We start from the raw sequence: 21,015 nt of genomic DNA on the forward strand, positions 1-21,015 counted from the left end.
GGAGCTGGAGCTCGGAGGTAGAATGCACCTGGGTTCCATCCCCAGTACTGTAAAAAAAAAATTTGCGTAAAAATATAAAATTTCAAATATTATTTGGCTAGGAAAATCTATTGATTTGGAATGGCTCACTGCCACGTGGTCAGGAGTTAAGGCTGTGTATTCTTTTGTAAATGTGTCAGTCACTTGAACAACATCATCTTAGCTAAGTGTAAGTGTGTAGCTATGGAAAGAATATTGTACTAAACATACAATTTTAAAGTTGCTTTGTTTCGGTACTGGGGATTAAACCCAGGGACATTCTACCTTTGAGCTACCCTCTCATCCCTTTAAAAATAATAAAAAAAAAAAAACAGGGACTCATTGAGTTGCAGAGAGCCTCACTAAATTGCTGACGTTGGCTGCCAACCTGCGATCCTCCTGTCTCAGCCTCCTGAGGACTGGAATGACAAGCATGTGCCACCACACCCAGCTTTAAAGTGGCTTCTTAGGTGGTTGGTTGGTTGGCTGGTGGTACTGGAGATTGAACCCTGGGGCATTCTACCTCCTAAATACATCCCTAGCCCTTCTTTTTTCTTTTGAAACAAGGTCTCACTAGGTTGCTGAGATTCTCGCTACTTGCTGAGGCCAGCCTAGCACCTGCAATCCTCCAAGCATGCACCACCACGTCCAGCAAAAGTTACGCTTTAAAAAGAATAGTCTTAATATGGGCCACCCTTGCCCTCCCACTTTTTTATGGGGGGATACTGAGGATTGAACCTGAGACATTCTATCTCTGAGCTATATCTGCAGTTCTGTTTTATTTTACTCCTATTCCTCCCACCACCCACCTTCAGTTCTCCACACTCAGCCATCTTGGTTCTTGGTTCTACAAGCCGTTTGCACCTGCTTTGCTCTTTTGAGATATTCCTCCTCCATACTTTCTCCTTCAGTACATTCACGTCTTTGCTCAAGTATCACCTCCGCAGAGGCGCCTTCCTTGTTTATCTTTTTAAAAGATAAAGCCTTTTATCATTTTCTTTCTAATCCTCACCACTGCCTGAAAGCAGAAAATGTCTTGGTTTGCTCGTCTGCCCTCTCCATACTGTGGGTTCCTTGAGGGCAGGCACCTTGTTCACGGCCGCATCCTGGACACCTGGTCAGTGTACGTAAACTCACTGCCGAAAGCCCTGGGTGCCTAAAGAGGATAGGCCGTGCGACCCAGCCAGGGATTCTGTCTCCGCAAAACTGGGGTGGCGCGGGGTGTTCTCCCTTGCTGCTCCCTGATGACCAACCAGCTGCCTTCCCTGTAAAGGATCCCGACAAGTTCCAGTTTGGCCGCACCAAGATCTTCTTCCGGGCGGGCCAGGTGGCCTACCTGGAGAAGCTGCGGGCTGACAAGTTCCGGGCGGCCACCATCATGATCCAGAAAACTGTCCGGGGCTGGCTGCAGAAGGTGAAGTACCGCAGGCTGAGGGGGGCTACCTTGACCCTGCAGAGGTACTGCCGAGGACACCTGGCCCGCAGGTGAGCCAAGCGGGAGTGGCTCTGGGGCGGGAGAAGGGCACTGCCCCACTCATCCTCCTGATTAGAGTGGCTCCTGTTGGCCCTTGTGTGTCTTGGTTTTCTCCCAGTGGCTGGGCAGGTCCCTCTAACGCCCTTCTCACATCAGGAACTTGGTCCAGTTCCCAAGTGTCCTGGTAGCCTTACCACTTGCTCCATCCCCCCCAGCACTAACCTAGAACCAGCTAGTTTTAGCACAGATCAACCCTTTCCCCTTTGCCTACATCCCAGAGTAAAAACCCAAACCAAAAACTTGTAGGAAAAGAAACACATCGAACCCTTTTGCCACAGTTAACTTACACGTAGCCTCGTTATTTATGCCAGGGGTTTCAGAATCCCTTGGCATTTGGTAATTAGGACTGGAAAGGTCCTGGGAGGCTCTTTTATAAATTTCTGCTTCAAGCCAGCACAGAGAGGGTGTGACTTATCCATCCATAATGGCCACATCACGGCAGAGCCAGGATGCCAGCTGGGCTCCTTGGCCCAGCCTGAGACCTCACAGATGAAACTGCCTTCGCTGTTTCCTGAGCTGAGGGATCATTACAGCAGCTGGAGCTGCCCCCCCTCCCCACCTTGAGGCAGGCTGGGGGCCAGGCCTCCCTCCTGTGATAAGGAGCCTAGGCACACCAGCCACAGCCTCCAGTGAGGTGCTGCCAGGCCAGGCCTTTACCCACCTGCCCAGGCCTGGCCCACAGCCAGTGCCCTCTCCAAATAGGAATTTCCTTAGAGAAATAACAGTAGTTATCATGAAGTCTTGCGTTTGGGATCCGGAGCGTCACACATGGCTGTTAGAGGTGGCAGAGCATGCGCCCCTGGGTCCCAACCCAAAGCAGGCCTCCCTTGTCTTGTAAAGATGGAGGCTTTCTCCCCCTTGCCCGCCTGCCTGGGCCCTCGTGTGCTACCATGAACTGCTTTTCCAAGCATGACCAGAGGTGGGGAACACCACTAATCACCCTGAACTACTGAGAGGAGCTTGTGAGCAGAAGCTGTAGAGACAGGAAGAGCAGGTCAATGCCAAGTAGATCTCCACGCCCGTGGCCATGTGTGCGGGCTGTCTTGGCCCCCAGGTGGTGAGGGTGCCACGGAGCTGGCCTGCCTGCTCCCTGCAGGGAGGGGGTGATCCGGGGTGGCAGGACCCACATATGAGGAAAGCACTTCCAGGAAACGCATTTTAGCAAGTAGGCGGCGCAAGGCTGGTGTGGGTCACCCCAGTTCGGGGCCACGCCCAATGACTTCTGAGGTCTTCCCCAGCTTCTGGCATTCCGAGCCTCTAACCAAGCACTTATTTTGTGGGCCTGATAGAATGAGACTCTTAGGAAGGATAAAAAGTGTCAGACCAGGTAGAAAATGCAAAAACAACAGGAGAGGAGACCTTGTCCGTTGCAGCATCCCAGGCAGATGGTCTGGGGGAATGAGGAAATGGCAAAGGATCGGTGAGGGCCCGAGAAGGTTCAGTCATTCCACAAATATCTGTGCAGTGCCTGCCCTGCCAGGCCCCAAACTCGAGGCTGCAGTGCAGGATGGTGGAGACACAACTCTGGGTGTCTCTGAGCCAGGTGAGGCACAGGTGGCAATGCAGACACAAAGTACAATGCATGTGGCGGTGTGGGCGCAGGGGACTCCCAGGTGCTGGGGGTGGGGGGGGGCAGGTAAGGTTCAGACAGAGTCAGGCTTGGACCCGGGCTGGGGAAGAGGGAAAGACTTGGGGCCCCAGAGATGGGAGAAGCAAAACTCGACAGCTCTGAGCATTGAGTGCCTGGGGCATGCCCTTGTTTGGGACAGAGGATGAGACTTAGCCTGGGGGTGTCCAGGCCACCAAGGGAGGGGCTTGCATCTGCATCAGCTGGCCAGTAGTATTTCCCTGACCCCACCCTTGATCTCCCGCCCCCCAGGTTGGCCGAAAACCTGCGGAGGACCCGTGCAGCTGTAGTGTTCCAGAAACAGTACCGCATGCGGAGGGCCCGCCTGGCTTACCAGAGGGTCCGCAGGGCAGCCATCATCATCCAGGCCTTCACGCGGGGCATGTTTGTGCGCAGAAGCTACCACCAGGTGAGTAGGCACCCCGGGGAATCACAGGCTGAACATTCATAGCCGAAGCAGCCAGCAAGTTGTCACCAGTGTGAGCATCTGTTGGCCACTCTTGACTTCTTGTTCTTTTCCTTTTGGGGGAGGAGGGGAGGTACTGGGGATTGATCCAGAGGCATTCTACCTCTGAGATACACCCCCAGCCCTATTTTATTTTTATTTCGAAACAGGTTCTCTCTAGGTTGATGTAAGTCTGGCTACTTGCCGAGGCTTTCCTCAAACCTTTGATCCTCCTGAGTCTGCAAAGTACTGGGATTACAGGCATGCGCTACCACACCCAGCTTTGACTTTTAAAAAAAAGTACTTTCACATCTCTGACACTAGGAAATAGGGTGGCTGTCATTGTACTCTTTTGACACCTGAGCTACCTGGAGTCACTGAGTCACCCACCTGAGTCACACATCACTCGGCAGCAGGGGCTGGTGCCCCGACATGGGCTTGCTGGGACTTGAGAGCGGGAAGGGCTATCAGGCATCAGCAGGTCAGACCCCTTCCTTGGGCAGATCAGGAGTCGGGAGGGGAATGCCAGCCTCCTCCTCCTGATAGCCCTGCCTCTTTGCGCTATTCCAGCATTTGGTAGCTGGAAGTCAGGACGTGCTCATTTGACCAAGTTCCACTGCGCAACTGCAGCGCAAGGCTAGCGTGAAAAGGGAGTCGGAAAGGAAATGTGGATGAATGTTTGTTTTCCTAAAACGAACATCTGTGGCTGCAAGGATCGGAGAAGATATGATTTTTCCAAATAACCAAAGTAAAGCGCCAAGCCAGTGGTGAAGAAATAAGTGTGATTAGGGAGTGGAAACCTCATGTAATATGTAGTGAATCCTAGGCGGATGGGGAGGAGGTTCTTCTGAGGACTTCCTGAGAGATTAGTGCTAATCTGAGAAGAGGCAGCCAGCAGGGGGCAGCACGGGCAATGAGCGCATGCTCCCTGTGCGTCCAGCTGTCACATGGCCGTGACACTGGGCAAGTCCATCTCTCAGCATGTTTGCTTATGCATTCACTCCACAGACATTTATTTTGTAGACTATTAAGGCAAGAACATTGATGCTTTCATTTCCCGAGTGGCTTTTAACTTGATAGAGAAACAAACTAACTCTGGGAATTATGGGCCATAAACCCGTTCGGGCTCTCAGTGGAGGAGCTCACTCCATCTTCCAGCTCCTCTGCACCGGGCCTGGATCTGCATCTGTCAGATGGGAGAGATCAATGGGATAATCGTTAAGCCCTCACAACTGTGAGCTCTTTAAACAGTGTCTCTCTAGCCAATAAAACAAAGCTAAAAACAAGAATTTGACAGCCGATTCCCTGTGGATACCTAGGCTGCAGAACCTAGCTAAAACTTCTTCATAAAACAAGCATCCATCCATCAACATCTTAACTGTTGGTGGGCACGCCCTCTCTGCCTCCTGAAACAGGCCGACCTCAGCTCTTGCTTCCAGGTGGTTATGTAAGGCTGGTTACCCCATCCCGCCGCACAAACCCACAGAGCATGTGTGCTTGTCCCCCTCGCCACCCCCAGGTCCTCGTGGAACACAAGGCCAGCATCATCCAGAAGCACGTCCGGGGCTGGATGGCGCGCAAGCATTTCCAGCGACTGCGAGCTGCAGCCATAGTCATCCAGTGCTCCTTCCGGAGGCTCAAGGCCAAGCAGGAGCTGAAGGCCCTCAAGATCGAGGCCCGCTCGGCAGAGCACCTGAAACGCCTCAACGTGGGCATGGAGAACAAGGTGGTCCAGCTGCAGCGGAAGATCGACGACCAGGTCAGCGCCAGGAGCTCCCTACTCAGGTGTCGGGGCACCAAAGGCACTTTTTTTTTTTTTTTTTTTTGCGGTAATGAGGATAGAACCCAGGGGCACTCTACCTCTGTGCTATACCCCCAGCCCTATTTTTTATCCTTTATTTTGAAGAAAGGGTCTCACTGAGTTGCAAAGGGCCTCACTAAGTAGCAGCTGAGGCTGTTTGAGAACAACCATCCTCCTGTCTCAGCCTCCCAGATGCTGAGATTACTAGAGTCCAAGGACACGTTTTGGGAGGGACCCACTTGCCAGAAGCCTGAGGGAGCACAGAGGCCCTGGGATAGCCCCCCACCTGGCATTACTGTTGGTGGCAGGCAGAACAATGGCTTCCCAAAGGTGTCCACACTTGGGTCCAGGGATCTGTGGTGTCAGCTCACATGGAGAAAGGGCGTTGCAGATGTAAATGAGCTGGAGCTGGGAAGATGATCACCAATACTAGCACAAGGGTCCTCCTAAGAGGAAGGCTGGGTAGTGTGACTCAGAGGAGGAAATGTGAGGACAAACCAAAGTGAGGACGAGGCAAGCATGTGAACCAGGGAAGGCAGATAAAGCCTCTGGGGGCTGGGGTTCTGCCCTAAAGGGTCCAGAAGGACAGTAACCCTACCCACTCCTAACATAATAGATGGTGGTGTCTGGGGCCACTAGTGTGGTAATTGTTACAGCAGCGATAGGAAACTGATGCTTACCCCAGTGCCCCCAGCCCTGCAGAGGCAGCACAGCATAGCAATGGCAGTCGCTAGTGCTCACAGAGCCAACCAGGCCGCCAGCCTGTGTTTTATCTGCCGGGGTACCGCAGCCCCCATGAAGTTAGCATCTGCTTTCTCTTTGAGGACCCAAGAGGGCGAGCGACTTCCTCAAACCACACAGGTGACAGTGCACACCAGGATCTGAACCCCGCCGTGTGGCCCCAGTGCCTGTCCCTCACTGCTCCATTACAACATACAGTGTGAAGAGCTCTTGCTTTGGAATCAGAGATCAGCTCTTCTGCCTAAAAGCTGAGTGATGCCCTCAACCACTCTGAACCTCGATTTTCTTATCCGTAGAATGGAGCTTGTAGGGCTGTAAGAACAGTATCTGATCTCATGCACACAGAAGGCCCGGTTTCCAGTAGGCAACTCGGGAAATGGTCACTGCTACTAAGAGATTTAAGCTTTTGCCTGTCTGCTTGGCCATCTTCCCACATCCACCAAATAAGCAACAAGTCATCGGTGAAGCCCTGCAGTCCAGTACTGCGAGGGGTACGAGGCAAGGACAGGACACCTGGCTCCTCCTGTGGATCGGACAGGCCCAGGGCAGAGTCCAGGTGGGGAATTGAGGTGTGGACCTGCACACACTGCTCTGGTGCGGCCCCTGAGGCCAGTCCTTGCTCTCAGACCACCTTTATTTGGTGCCTGATTGTTTCAGGTTCTGTCAGGCTCAGCAGACAGGAGACTGGCACACACTGAGCGCTGTGTCTTAGGAAGCACTGTTACCACGTGAGGCCAGCAGCATGAATTCCAGCATGGGTTTCGGGGCACCCCCGTGTGCCAGGCCCTGTGACGCATGCACTGTGCTCACTCTCATTCGACCCTCCTTGGCTTTGTGAGGTCATTCTGTAGGTGAGGAAATTATGGGTCAGGGACACAGTGCATCTTGCTAAGGCCACAGAACTAGAAGGTGCTACAACCTGGACTCCACCAGGTCCGCCCCCATGGTCAGGAGGGTGGTGCTAGCTTTTTAGCCCCAACTTTACTAATGTGTTGGCCCTTGCCTGCTTGTGGCCATTGCTGGATTGGGCTCCTACACAGAAGGGAACTCACTGCTACCCAGTCCTGCAGGGTGTGAAGGTGACCGCAGGCTCAGGCTCCTGCAGGGCCCTGGAGGGTTTCAGGTGCAGCTGAGGGAGGGAGGAAGAGAGGTAGGACAAGGACACACACAGTGGTGTGCACAGTGTGGGTGTGTAGATGAAAAGAGTCGAGGTCACCAGGCATGGCCTTAGAGGTAACTTGGTTTTATTGTGCCTGTTCTATACTGAGCATTTTAGGGGAGGGGAATTGAATTCAGGGGTGCTTTGCCACTGACCTGCACCCCGGCTCTTTTTATTTTTTAATTTGAGATAGGTCTCATCGTTAAGTTGCCTTGGCTGGCCTTGAACTTGCAATCCTCCTGCCTTAGCTTCCCAAGTCACTTGGATTACAGGTAGGTGACACCACAACCCAGCTACACTGAGCAGTTTTAAAGCTTCTCATGACCCCAACAAGACAAGAAAGTAGATGAGCCATTTTTCACCTAAACCAGCTGCCCCAAACAAGCGACCCTGCTTTCAGAAAAGAGGCACTGTCCTGGGTGCGCTCTCTAGGTGAGTTCTCCGGGTGCCTTGCTGGGCTTGGCTTCTTAGTGGAGACTCAAGACAGAAAGGCCAGGTGTAGGATAGATGACACTTGGCCCCTGCTCCTGGTCAGCCTGCAGCAAAACACCAGGTCAGAAAAGTAGACAGGTGTGCTCAGAGAGATGGAGGGAAAAGGCTGATCTCAGGCACAGACCACATGAAAAGCACGAAGAGCACAGGAACCAGGCATGGTTGTGCACACCTCTAATCCCAGTACTTGGGAGGCTGAGACAGGAGGATCACAGGTTCAAAGCCAGCCTCAGCAACTTAATGAGACTCTGTTTCCAATTTAAAAAATAAAAATAGGGCTGGGAGTATAGCTCAGAGATAGAATGCCCCTGGAATCTCAGCACCACACAGAAAAAGGCCTTATGCAGTCACATTTTGCCAGCAACCTCCCAGTCAAAGTACCGAGGGATGAGGAGGCCTGCTGAGCTCCCTGTGTGGCTGATTGCTGAAGTCAACTCTGGAAGATAAAAATACATCTAGTATTTTACAATCCACGTGCTTGAACATCAGAGAGAGGCAGATTTAAAGGGCCTTTAAAAAAAAAGCCTTTTCCTTAAGCTTCCTGCTTGGCAAACATCTGTGAGCAGTGGCAGGTGTTAGCCACCCTGGACAAGATGCCCTGCACACAGTAGATAATCAGGAGGAACGATAAGATTTTACTTCCTGACATCCCTCCCTGTGTTGCCGACTATGGGCCAGGGACTTTCCTCACCTACCAACTCACTGAATCCTCACACAAGCCAACAAGTTTATATTCATTTTTTTTGGTGAGGACACTAAAGTCACAGAGAGATCAGTCATCTCCCCAGTCATATATCTAGCAATTAGCCTGGTCAGTTTTTGGCCAGCTGGTTTCAGGGTGTATTTTAGGTCTCTGCCCATTGAACAACTCTTGGGACATGTGGAGAGAACTCCTCAGTCCAAATGAGATGCTAACCTTGGTTTGGGTATGTGCTTGTACAGACAGCATTGGCCTTGGGACTGGTAGGAATTTATAGGGAAGGGAGTGTATCCCAGTACTGAGAACACACTCGAGGCCCTCTTGTGAGAGGACCCATGTCATCCTCATCACCGGCTCCCTAGAGCTGCTTGTGCCATTGCATCTCTCAGCAGTTTGGAATGAATTTTTTTCTGTAATTCTTGGAGACAATTGAGGCAGCTGCTCTCTTGTCCCACAAGCAAGCTTCTTAAACCAGGAGAGAACACACATATGCTAGGGATGCCGAGGCATGCCCAGTGCTTGTCAGAGTTGCATGGGGCAGTAGGCAAAGTCCCAGCTGGGCTGCCTGGGCTCCTCTCAGTCGAGTGAAATAGGCTTCCTGCACGAGTGTTCCTGCTGCAAGAGAGGAAGTGGAAGGATAAGTCCAGGCTGAGGGGAGCTATCCAGACTCACTCTTAAGGCTGCATGCCCCAACTGGAGAGAAAAGATACAAATTTAGCACCAACTTCCTAAATGAACAACAGAAAGAAGGGGTCTTTGAGGGTTTCTCAAAGAGAAGAGTTCAGACAGGGAATGGAGCTGTCCGTGGTGCTGAAATTCTTGCCTGTAGGTTTTGTACTCTGTGGTGTAGTAAGCCACAGCCCTTACAGTATCTCTCATGGTATCCATCAACATGGAACCACAGGTAACAAAGTGCCTGGTGTAGGTCCCTGCATGACATTATTCAGCAAAAAGGATGGAGCCCAGGAACTCTACTCTGCCAGTCTGGGTTTATTAAAGCACACATGTAAAGTAACCTGGCCAGTTCAACTTCTTTTTTTTTTTTTTTTTTTAATAACTGGATCCAAGTTTCTTAGACCCTCATGAATATAAGGTTATATTTAATATATTTTACCTGTAAAAATATAACACACACATATATATTCAGCCTTTGAATCAGTCTGATTCTGTAGACCTAATAATAGGCATTCATAACTACATTTGTCAATATATTATGATTTTTTAAGACATCCATGCACACTAGAAAAACACATAAGATATTCTTTTTTGCACTTGGGATGAGCTCTGAGGTATTCTACCTCTGAACTACACCCCAGCCCTATTTTAATTTTTTTTTTTTTTTTTTTTTTTTTTTTTTTTTTTGGTGGTACTGGGGTTCCTGGAAGCCCTTCTGCCTCCGGGCTACACTCCCAGACCTATTTTATATTTTGAAACAGGGTCTCTTAAGCCAGAGCGGCTGGCTTTGAACCTGTGTGATCCTCCTATCTCCGCCTCCCAAGCACGGGGATTACAAGCGTGCACCACCACGCCCGGCCTAATTTTTTATTTTGAAACCAGAGCTTCACTAAGTTTCTGAGCATCTTGCCAAGTTTCTGAGACTAACCTTGAACCTTAGATTCTCCTGTCTCAGCCTCCCAAGTACTGGAGTTACAAGTGTGTACCTTTTCTACCAGTTTCCTCAGCTGTGAAATATGGGGTGGGGGTAAAATTCAGCTGCTACCGTATTTACTTGACCAGGAGCCTGCCTTGATATAGTGCTGTCCTACCGTATTTACTTGACCAGGAGCCTGCCTTGATATAGTGCCGTCCTAAGGAGGGAGCATCTTTGTTTCAAGCTGTGTACCCCTAGGGCTCTGTCCACCCACAGAGGAACCCCTGTTCTCTTCCTCTGGAGAATAGTACTTGTTTCTAGTTCCAGAAAGATGTTACATCACTCAGAAGAGATCCCAGCATCACTGGTGGGGGGAATAGGTTGGTGACTTAACCTTCATGCTGGGAAAATGCTTCAGACATAAAAGATCCTGCCTGACTAAACCTTTGAGAGAAAAAAGTAAGCTTTTGAGAAAAGTAACATTAGAGTCTCAAGTTCCCAGACGGGTTCCCTACTCTGCACCAAGTGTGGGTCTGTGTATATTAGCAGTGGGAACAGAGAGAGCATTCTCCTGAGATGTCTGAGGAGTCCACAGAGAACAGGGCTCTACCTACAAACCTACAGGACCCTGCCGGGGTCTGGCCAGCCCCCTCATGTGAGGAAGAGGCCTTTGTTGGTGCAGGACAGTGCTGGCCTGGTCTCCATGTGATGCTGACTAGGGCCACTCTGATGGCCTTAGCTTTCCATTTAAATGTCCCTAGGGAGGGTTTCCAGGGCTCAGAATGTGAGAGGCCTGGGCTCACTCATCTGGGATACCTAGAGATATCAGGATGAGCAGGAAACTGCTGGGCCATTTTGGGGTCCTCCTTTCTGAATTTATATATCCAGGACATGAAATAAGCCTCACAGAGCCTTCTGGGGTTGCATTTAGTTAGAGGTGGTGATGGGGTAAGGAACTGTCCAGGATTTGCTGTGTGTCCTTCCAATACACACCCCGAGCATCCAACAAGGCTTCTGGCATCTCCTCGGGCTCCCTAGAGAACCCTGGCCAGTAAGGATACTGATGTTTATTGAGCTCTGGGATTATAAGCATATGCCACCATACCTGGCTCCCCTATATCTTACAAAAGCCATCTGAGGTGGGTTCCTGTTGTCCCTGGTTTGTGTATGAGGAACCTAGAGCCCACACACATGGAGGCTCGAGCACCAATCTGGGCTATAAGCACAGGTGTGTCCAGCTTCAGCCACTCATACCATCCCAGCACCGCTGAGCCTGCTTCTGGGTACTCCTGGGATAAGGAGAACAGGACCTGCCAGATGCATCATGCTTTTCATCAGACTCCAGGGGTGTCATTTGCTCTATATCAGGGTGGAACACACCTGAACCCCCTACCACACATGCCTCTCTCCATACCCAACCAGCTCCATGTAGGGACCCCAGCTCTGTCCCCATATCCAGCATACCACCTTCAGGTAACAACTAGACTGAGCCTCACTTCCAGCTCACAGCAGAGATGGAGTCAGAGGGGGGTGGCCCACCATGCCTCCCACTGCCTCCAGTGGAGATCCAGACCAGGTGGGCGGTTTAAAGGAGTATTGGTCCTTTTAAATAGACATTATTTGATGGCATTTCTTGTGATCCCTTGGGGTGAGGCTGACAGCCAAACCAGATACAGAGAGTAGCAGGCTGCACCCGGTAAGTTCCCACAGTGTTGGGGATCTCATCCCGCTGAATCCACACAGGAAATGCCCTGTTGCACCTGCCTACGTGGACCTAGCTCTGAGGTCCTACACCATGTATGGTGGTGTCACGAGCTCCACTGACCTTTCTTTTGCATCTCTTTGCTGCTTTCTGTAAAGTTTAATTTCTGATGTGAATTATCATTGATTCTGGGTGCCCTAGATTACTGGTATTTTAGCCAATATCTCTGTTTTACTTGGAACTCCTGTAGAGCTCAGTGATGAAGAGTAATCGATGGCTATTTGCTGCTCGCCTGCTTATTTGGAGAGCCCTCCTGCCTCGTCTCTACTCTTCCATACTAACCACTTTGGACTGATAATCTCCCAGTTTCAGCCCATCGTGTACACTCCTATTTGGCCCTGGCACTAGGTTCTTGGGGGCCCCAGGCACGAGTGAATGGGTACCAAGTCTACAGGGGTCTTGGTGGGGGCAGGCTCTGCCAAGCATTCATCTCCCAAGTTAGAGACACTGGAGACAGCTGGGCTGACAGGTGGCGAGAGGGATCCCGAGGCCCTGTGAAAGGCCTCTTGGAAGGGAGGATGCTGACGGGGTCCTTTGTCTCAGTGGCAGCGATTAGGTTGCAGCTCTTTGTGCCAGCAAGTCCAAGGGCAGGAGGGCTGAGTGTGGAAGGCAAGAAAGCCCCAAAACCCAAGACTGTAGATCCAGGGAGCCAGCTTTATCATTCTTATAACTTCCAAATCAGGTGGAGGGTCTGTTCACCCACAATAGAAAGCAAACTGTGGCAGCCAGGTCCCACTCTGTGAGTGCTCATGAGAGCCCCTGGACTATTTTAACATCAACGTGGCTATTGTATGCTTTCCTCTCTTTCCCGGGCCCACAATAGAGCTTTGTTAGGGAGATAGCAGAAGAGCACTGGAGCATGTAATGATTGCAAAGTTCAATTCCACCTTGGAAGTCCTTTTCTGATTGTCTTCACTCTGCCTTTCCTGGCCCGATAACCTTCTCCTCCTCCCCACCTCTTTCTCCCCACTGATGTTTGCTGATATTCTCCACAGAACAAGGAGTTCAAGACCCTGTCAGAACAGTTGTCCGCAGTCACCTCCACGCACACCATGGAGGTGGAGAAGCTGAAGAGGGAGCTGGCACATTACCAGCAGAGCCAGGAGGCCGACACCAGCCTGCAGCTGCAGGAGGAGGTACAGAGCCTGCGCACTGAGCTGCAGAGAGCCCACTCGGAGCGCAGGGTCCTGGAGGATGCACACAGCAGGGAGAAGGATGAGCTGAGAAAGGTATGTGTTTGCCAGAGGGGCAGGGCTGGTGATGGGCCGAGGCAGCACCCTCAGAGACTGTTTCTTCTTCAAGCTGGGAAGCTGTCCTGGCTTTGCTGGGGCTTGTGCCCATAGACTTGAGACAGAGCTTGTGCCCATAGACCTGAGACAGACTGTGGCCAGGCTTCTGGGTAAGCTATGCTGCATGTGTCCACTCACTGCATTTGTTGACTGAGCTGCTGCCATTGGCTACACACTATGGCATCCCTTGAGAGGGATATGGGGCATCTGCCTTGGCACAGCTTTCTTACAGTCTAGAGTCAGTCACTGGGTCATCTCTGCAGCCTGAGTCCTGTTGGCAAGAGAGGTATTACAGAGGCCCTGGCTGTTCTAGGGCTTAGGGGCAGACTTTAGACGTCATTACTCATCAGTAATAAATCATCATGCTTCTGGGAATTTGCCCGAGGTTGTGTTGATAGTCCCAGTCTTATTCACTCATTGAGGAAGTAGAACTTCCTAGGCTTGTCCCCACTGCACCAAACATCAGAATACAAAGAATCTCTTCTCTACTCCTGAGAAAACCATTCCAACCAGGAAAGTCTCACGGTGCCCCTGGAGAACCTTCCATGGACTTGAGACTCTGCTGCTCTGTCCCCATCCCTACAGTGACCCACAGGCCATGAGGAAAATAGCACATTACCCACATGCTTAATACCTATCACGGCAGATTCACAGTGGGTTGGGAATCTAGAGTGAGAGAGAGAGTCAGTGTTCATTCTATTGCAAGAACAGCTTTGCCAGCTATAGTGGCGCACGCTTGTAATCCCAGCATTAGGGAGGCTGAGATCGGAGGATTGCAGTTCGCGGACAGCCTCAGCTACTTAGGCCCTCTGCAAATCAGTGAGACCCAGTTTCAAAATAAAAAGATAAAAAAATAGGGCAGGGACTGTAGCTTGGAGGTCAGATGTCCCTGAGTTCCATCCCCCAGACCCGCAAAAACAAAAACAAACAAACAAACAAAAAAAAAAAAAACAGCTTCAAAATTGGGACAGAGTGAAACTGGCACAGAAGGATTCTGAGTAGGCACCAGAATACTGACTCCTCCATCTCTGCTTCCCACCCTTAGGCATGTGCAGAGAACCTCACTGGCCTTAGTTCCCTCCGATGTGTATACATGTTGATCCAGATTTCTCTAAGGCTCCTTCTGGACTTGCAGTGGCCAATAGCATGAGATTGGGTTTAGCTTCTGGAAGGAATGGATGACCTCAGCCTGGCTCTGAAGTCCTTTGCTGCTCCTGTCCCCTGCTTCCTTCTCCCGGCCTCAGCCCTCATAGCCAAGAACTGTTGTGGGCTCTTGCTCTGTAGACCCGCCACAGAAGGCATTGCTTCCAGCAGCGATTCCATGGTTCCTGTCATGGAGAGTCACTGCTCCAGGCAACTTCCTGACAGTCTTCTGGCATGAACTTGACACAAAGCCTGATACTATAGTTTTGAGAATATATATTTAATCATTGGGGGGTCTGGGAGAAGATAGATGACAATTCTCTCATCTGCAGCCAGCACTTCATAAAAGTTGACCAAACACAGAAGCCAACAGTTATCACCAGTCAGTGAGGCAGATATGTGACAAGCTTGGAGGAAGGAAAGATTAAACTTTACTGGGTAGAGATGACATCAAAGACCATACCTTAAAGATTATACCAAGTCCCTTGGAATTTGTCCACTTGTGGATAAATCCCACCCAACCAAATACTATGCATCACACTGAGCTGGTCCAAGATGATGATCTCGGTGTGTTCTAAGATGGCCCTCAACAGAGAACCAGGCAGACTCCCACTGACATGAAAGCCTGCGGAGCCCACTTATGCTGGAGTTGTGCATGCCATTTACCCCACCCCAGGCAGGACTTCTACACCATCAACCACTCTCTTAGCCCAGGGCCAAAAGTCCAGGTGGGGATTGGGCATAGAAGAAAGTCAAACACTTGGCAGTGCAGGCATCCCAACATACCAAAGGCCACCCTCCTAATATGTTGCTTTGAGAGAACACAAGATCCTCTGCCCAGCTAAACCATCTTTCAGCTAATCCCGCCCAAGGTTTGGAGTGGGCTTCATTCATTGGAATGAAACATGTGGTGCTAGGAAACTCCTGCCCAAATGCAGCTGTGACCTGTGACCTATAAACCGTGGGATTCTGCACTTGTACACAGTTGGCCTTGGAGCATATGGACGGATGGTGACCCCTTTTATGTAAATAAAAACCAAGAAGGCAGAATCCAAAGGCAGAAAGAAAAGGTCAATATTAGAACTGTAAACTTGAGATTGGTGTCCTTGAAAGAAAAGATAGCTCTCTGCATGTGTATCCCAGTCAGATTAGACCACCTGGGGAATCTCTTTACCCAGAGGGACCCCAATGCCAGGGTCTTTTTCATTTCTGTCTCTGTAGGTAGCATTTTGACTCACCCCCTCCCAACCTCCCTTCCCTATTTTCTAATAAACATTGTGATTTAGGAACTCAGAGCACTTTTAAAATACCCAACTCTCTACCCAAAGGAGCATAGGTTTGTCATTTAAAAATCTTGACAGAGGAAAAATAGAGAAAAGTAGATTGCTGTCTCCTCTTCTAAAAAACAAACAAACAAACAAACAAACAAAAAAACCCTTACTATTTCCCAGTAGGGTGTTGCCCTAGGTCTTAAATAAAATTAGAGCCCAAAGCTGGCAAGGAAAAGACCAGGGACACTGTAAGAAGAAGAGCAGTAGGAACAGAAGCAAAGCAGAGACTCCTTCCCTGACTCCAATAGAAACAGATCCCAAGTTATTTAACACCCAAAGACATGGGCATAAGATGGCCCACGAAGTGGGGTGTCCACTCTTTCCAGTGGGTTGAGGTCAGGGAAGTGGAAACAAATGTTATTTATTCTTTAGGGTCTGTCTAACCTTTCAATTCTGGTAGTTGTAGGAAGCTAGAGGACCTGGCTTGCCTTTTTGTTTGTTTTAGTCTCTGTGCCTAATTAGGATTTAATATTTATTAAACTACAAGCTGGCTGTGCAGACTTAGATCTCAAACGAGAGTCTGTGTGGTTCTCAGCTGTGCAGTCTGAAGCCAGGAGAAGGAAGCGGGGCAAGGAAGAGCAAAGGACTTCAAAACACGGCTGAATTGCGCTGTGTCCAATCTTAACAAATGCTGAATAATCAGACAATTGGTTCCCACTGGACGTGTCCAGGGGTCTGCTCTGCATTGAGCAAGATTGATGAGCCCAGCAGAGCACAGCAAGTGAGCCGACTACTGCTGCTGGATGTTTAATTAATGGTTTTGATGTTTCCGCCGGCAGAAGCAGCAAATGTTCTGGAACTGGAATTCTGGAACTCTCCCCTTTTCCTGCCCCCTCTCACACACAAACACAGATAACTTTAACTGGCAGAGCACGTGACTGTGTATTTCCCTGACCCATGAGGACAAGGATTTCATATATGTGTCTTCAGAGCCCAGGACAGTCCCTGTAGGACCCCGGCTACAGCCTTTTCTACAAAAGGGACCCATTACTTTGGCCCCTTCACAGAGTAACCCATACCTAGGCCCTTCACCTCCTTCCCTTTTGCTCTTTCTTATGCCTCCGCTGTTCTACAGCAGACTTGCTGCTTGTTGTCCCTGGTAGAAGGGAGGTGGCTCCCAGGGCTGCCCTTGCCAAAGTCCAAGAGTTTATTATCCAGATTCTGCTCTGAAGAGGGTCTAGTGGTTAAAGCGAGGCCTAGCTTGGTGCATGGTTGGGGTGGGTGAGCTGCCAGGCACTGAGAGAGGTCCTTGGCACTTGTGAGGAATGCCTAGCGGGGCTCAGGCTGGTGGGCTTGGATCGTCCACTGTATCACTGAACCATCAGGTGTTCTTTGATGACCTCGGGTGGTTTTCATATAAGGCCTTGAGGTTTTTACAGATCAGAGCAGAAGGCTCCAGCTAGGGGGTGAGGGGGCTCATGCATTGAGGTTTCTCCCCAGAAATGCAAAGTAGGACCTCTTGGGCCAGCTAAGAATCAAAGCTGTATTCTCAGCAGCTTGGGGGTCATGGTTCATGAGGAGGCTGTTAGTTATTAGAAAGGGCTTCTCATCTTTCTCAGTGTAAGAATATTGTCTTGATGTAGAAGTCCATGATCCTTCACTCACTGGACAGATGTTTATTGAGTACCTGTGTGTATTTGGTACTGTTCTATACATGGGGGCAGAAATTAAATAATTAAAAAGAATCCTTCTCATTCTTAGGGAGCTTAAATATTTGAGGGTAATAAGAAAAGCTAGCAAGAGAAAATAAGGCAGAGTAATGGTTTGAATTTAGAATGTGTCCCTAGTCCTTATAGAAACAAGATAGCAATATTGGAAGCAGAGCTTGGTCGCTAAGGAGGAATCCCTGGGGTTTGATCTTGGGGATTTTATATGGTTCTCTCCTCCTGTTGCTCACTCCCTTGTTTCTGCCCTCCATGATGTGAGAGCAGAACCCATGCTCCTCTTCTCTCTGCTTGCTATGCCGTAAGCTCTTCAGACCTGGCCTGACATGGACTGAACCTCTAACTCCCCAAAACTGAGAAAATAAATATTCCTTCCTCCAAACTCTGTGGTCAGTTGTTTGGGGTTACAGCAGTGAGAATGTTGAATGAGAAAGAGAGTGACCTGGGGGCGGGGGAGGAGGGGTGCTGGTTGTTAATGATGGCCAGAGGGGCAGAGAAGACACCTGAGTGAGGTCAGGGGGTGAACTGTGAATGTTCTGGGAGCAGGTGAACAATATAGCAGCAGGTACCATAGAGCAAGGAGGAGCAGAGTTGTGGGGGGGGGGGGTAGCAAGGTAGCTGGTCAGGTGGGAAAGGACTTTCTGGCCTCAAGGACAGCATACCCAGAAATGAACAACTCTGTCTCCAGCACCATCATTCTGTGAGCTTAAGGATGAGAGAGAGATTGAAACATGTCTCCTGGACCACTTTGGAGATGGGAATCTTAGTCATTGTTTCAAAGTTGTCTCAATATCCAGTAGATGTTGATTTATTACTTTTGCTTTAACATCCTATCTCCTAGTTATATATAAAAAAAAGAACCTGTGCTTACTTTGAAGAAAAATTTACCTTGAGGAATGAACCAGTAACCCTTTAAGACTACATAATTAGAGACTTGTCTCTGCCAAGGCCTGTGCTTGTGTATTTCTTCCAAAGGTAGACACACAGTATGGAAGGGTAGGAAATGGAATGTAATTCCCTGCTCAGAACAGAGGGGGTGCGCTCAGTTTGCTGAGCAGACAAAAAAGGGAAGATCCTGTAGCCTTGTGGGCCTTGGAAGTTGGGAGCTTTTTCCAAGGAAAAGAAGTAGGACTTCGCTGACACCAGTCTTCTTTTTTTTATTTTTTTCATTTTTTTCCTTTTTCCTTTTATTTGTTCCATCCCACCAGCTCTTGCCAAGTTAATCTTTTAAAATTCCTCTGTTCTGCCTTTGTTTTATGTTCATTCTTTATATAAACCCTTGGCTCCTGAGGGCTTCTGGTCTGACAATCTCCTTTTTCTGCGATTTTCCTTCCAGCTTATTTCTGTGGCCCTCCAAGCCTGGAGTTTCCTCCCTCTGTCCTCAGAATCCAAAGTCACCCTCCCCCCTGGGTTCAGCTCAGGTCTCCCTCCTCCCCACCGTCTTTTCTGGTCCCTCTTGCTCTCTCCATTGTAGCTATGGAAATCAGTCATGCGAGGCCTGCTGGAAGTTGTTCACTGCCGACCTTCCTGGGCCTGTCTTCTGAACTGTCAGACAGGTTGGCATAGTGGTTCAGAGCCTGGGCTACACGGAGAAGGCTCAAAGCCTAGATTTAACCCTTCCTGGCTCTGTGACCTTGGGTGAGTTCTCTAACTTGTCTGTACCTTAGTTTTCTTAAAAGCAAATATTGGGGCTGGGCATGTAGCTTAGTGGTGGAGCACTTGCCTAGCTTGTATGAGGCCCTGGGCTTAATCCCTAGTACCTCCCCCAAAAAACAAAGCAAAAAAATCAAATAATCATGGTACTTATCCTAAAGGCGTTTTTAAAAAATATATTAGTGTCTGGGCTATAGATAAAGAGTTCGATAAACATTAGCGTATTCTTTCCTCATATAGACTATAACTTTGCTGTGATCATGAGTTCTGCCTTGCACTGCTTTGAACTCATTCTAGCATCCACACTTCTGGACCAGGGTCTGAAACCTGAAAAGTATTGAAACCTGCCCCTCCTTCAGAGTTGATCTTATGGGCCACATTCTTCCCTTCCTTAGAGCAGCAGGAGAGAGCGCACCCTTGACTTCATTTCTGTAACTCACGTGTCTCACACAGTCCTGGGTCCCAGGCCAGCTCCTCATAATTTGTTTCTGCAACTTCCTCTATGCACTTTCTGTCTGTTCCTTTTTCTCTGCTTAAACCCACTTCCCATTGACAACATAATTTATATCCCATCTATATCGAGTAATCATGCTTATTTATCTTACACTCGGAAAATGGACAAGGAATCCCTCCTAGGACTTGCAGAATTGGAAGTGTTTCTACCAAGAGCTGCGCCTGTATGCTTCTACCACCTGGCAGGTGCACGGCACTGAGGACAGATGGCAGATGAAGCTTTGTTGATGGGCATCGTCCAGCCATTTGGTCAACAGTTTTCCACTAGAAACCTTGCAGTTGGCTCTTCTTACAGTACAAATATCCAACTTTAAAAAGTGAAGACAAATAGCCCAGAGTTATGTATGTATCCCTAGAGCTGCACTAGCAACAGCAGTTCTTTAGCAGATAGCTATTCTTTTCATTTAACTCAATAAGGCCCTGTATAAGCCTGATAGTTACGATGCTGGTTCTGTTGAGCTGTTTCAAATAACTGTATAGAAGGAAGAAACACCCCAAATAATATTTCCCAGAAAAGTTAAGATTCCTCTTTTCCCTCCCTTCCTGGAAGAGTTGCTGCTGAGTGGTGGTTAACGAGTCCTAAAGCGTAATATAGGTATTATTTATCATGCCCATGCCTCTTCTGTGTTACTGAAGTGTTTCTCACTCCACCCTGCCTTCCTCACAGCCAACAAAAGGGACTCATTTGGCCACAGAAGCCTGTCTCTGCTGTGCCTGCCAACAGACTGATATGCTAGCTGTCTGGGCAGGCAGTGGTTCGTACCTGGGGGTGTGGGACGGGGAAGCTTTCTCTGACCTCCCTGAGTCATGGAGCTGAGTGTGGGATTATCCTTGCCTGCAGTTCACTAATGACCAGCAAGGTGGGCTTACCTCCAAACGTGTTCAGGCAAGCAAGAAAAGCAAATGCCTGGCTGACACCATTTTGATGTATGGCTTAGCGTAACGAAGCCAAGTTCACTGGGAGGCCTGCGTGAGTCGATGCCTCGGAGAGAGGTGGAGGGGAGAGATGAGGCTCAGAAGCAAGAGACGGCTACACTGGGGGAATGCAGCTGTTAACCATGGCCCTCCCGGAGGGGTCTTGGCTTAGATATCAGATCTAGGTTGTTGCCGTGAATCTTCATGGTATTAGGTGGGAATGGAAGTTTCAGTTCCACCTAGTGGTAATGACAGATACTCAGTACTGGTCAAATAGCCCGCTCCATTTCCAAGGGGCATTGACTAGGTATAGACACTCGGAGGAAGGCCATGAGGAGCGTTGAAGGCCTTTTCAGGTGACTAGCTCCTCTGGGCACTGTCTGGACATTTGGAGGGTGGTCTGGGGAAGCAGCCTTGCTCGGTGGTGAGATCCACTTAGCTCACAGCCTGTTGGTAGGTGCAGATGGTACTGCCTTGTTTTTGTGGGGGGTGGGGGGGGTCCTGTCCCCCTGATGTGATACAAGGCAGCCTCATTACGCTGCCTCGGGTGCGACTTTGTAGAGGCACGTATCACAGGGTTTATTCTGGAGCATTGGCCTCTGTTTGACTTCATTTGAAAGTGAAGGCGGTTTGAGTT

The 21,015-nt window shown here is 49.6% G+C and overlaps 1 protein-coding gene across 1 annotated transcript in view; it reads left to right on the forward strand.

Moving 5' to 3' along the window:
* MYO5B (myosin VB) overlaps window positions 1-21,015 on the forward strand; it is a gene marked incomplete at both ends in the record, with an annotated part of 329,445 nt that overhangs the window by 254,815 nt on the left and 53,615 nt on the right. Inside the window, 4 exons of the mRNA XM_080714447.1 lie at window positions 1,292-1,503; window positions 3,432-3,588; window positions 5,144-5,383; window positions 12,866-13,099. Of these exons, the coding sequence (XP_080570573.1) occupies window positions 1,292-1,503; window positions 3,432-3,588; window positions 5,144-5,383; window positions 12,866-13,099 (843 nt within the window). The remainder of the gene's footprint in view (window positions 1-1,291; window positions 1,504-3,431; window positions 3,589-5,143; window positions 5,384-12,865; window positions 13,100-21,015) is intronic.

This window comes from Muscardinus avellanarius (genome assembly GCF_963383645.1).
Source record: "Muscardinus avellanarius genome assembly, chromosome: 17".
Classification (NCBI taxonomy): domain Eukaryota; kingdom Metazoa; phylum Chordata; class Mammalia; order Rodentia; family Gliridae; genus Muscardinus; species Muscardinus avellanarius.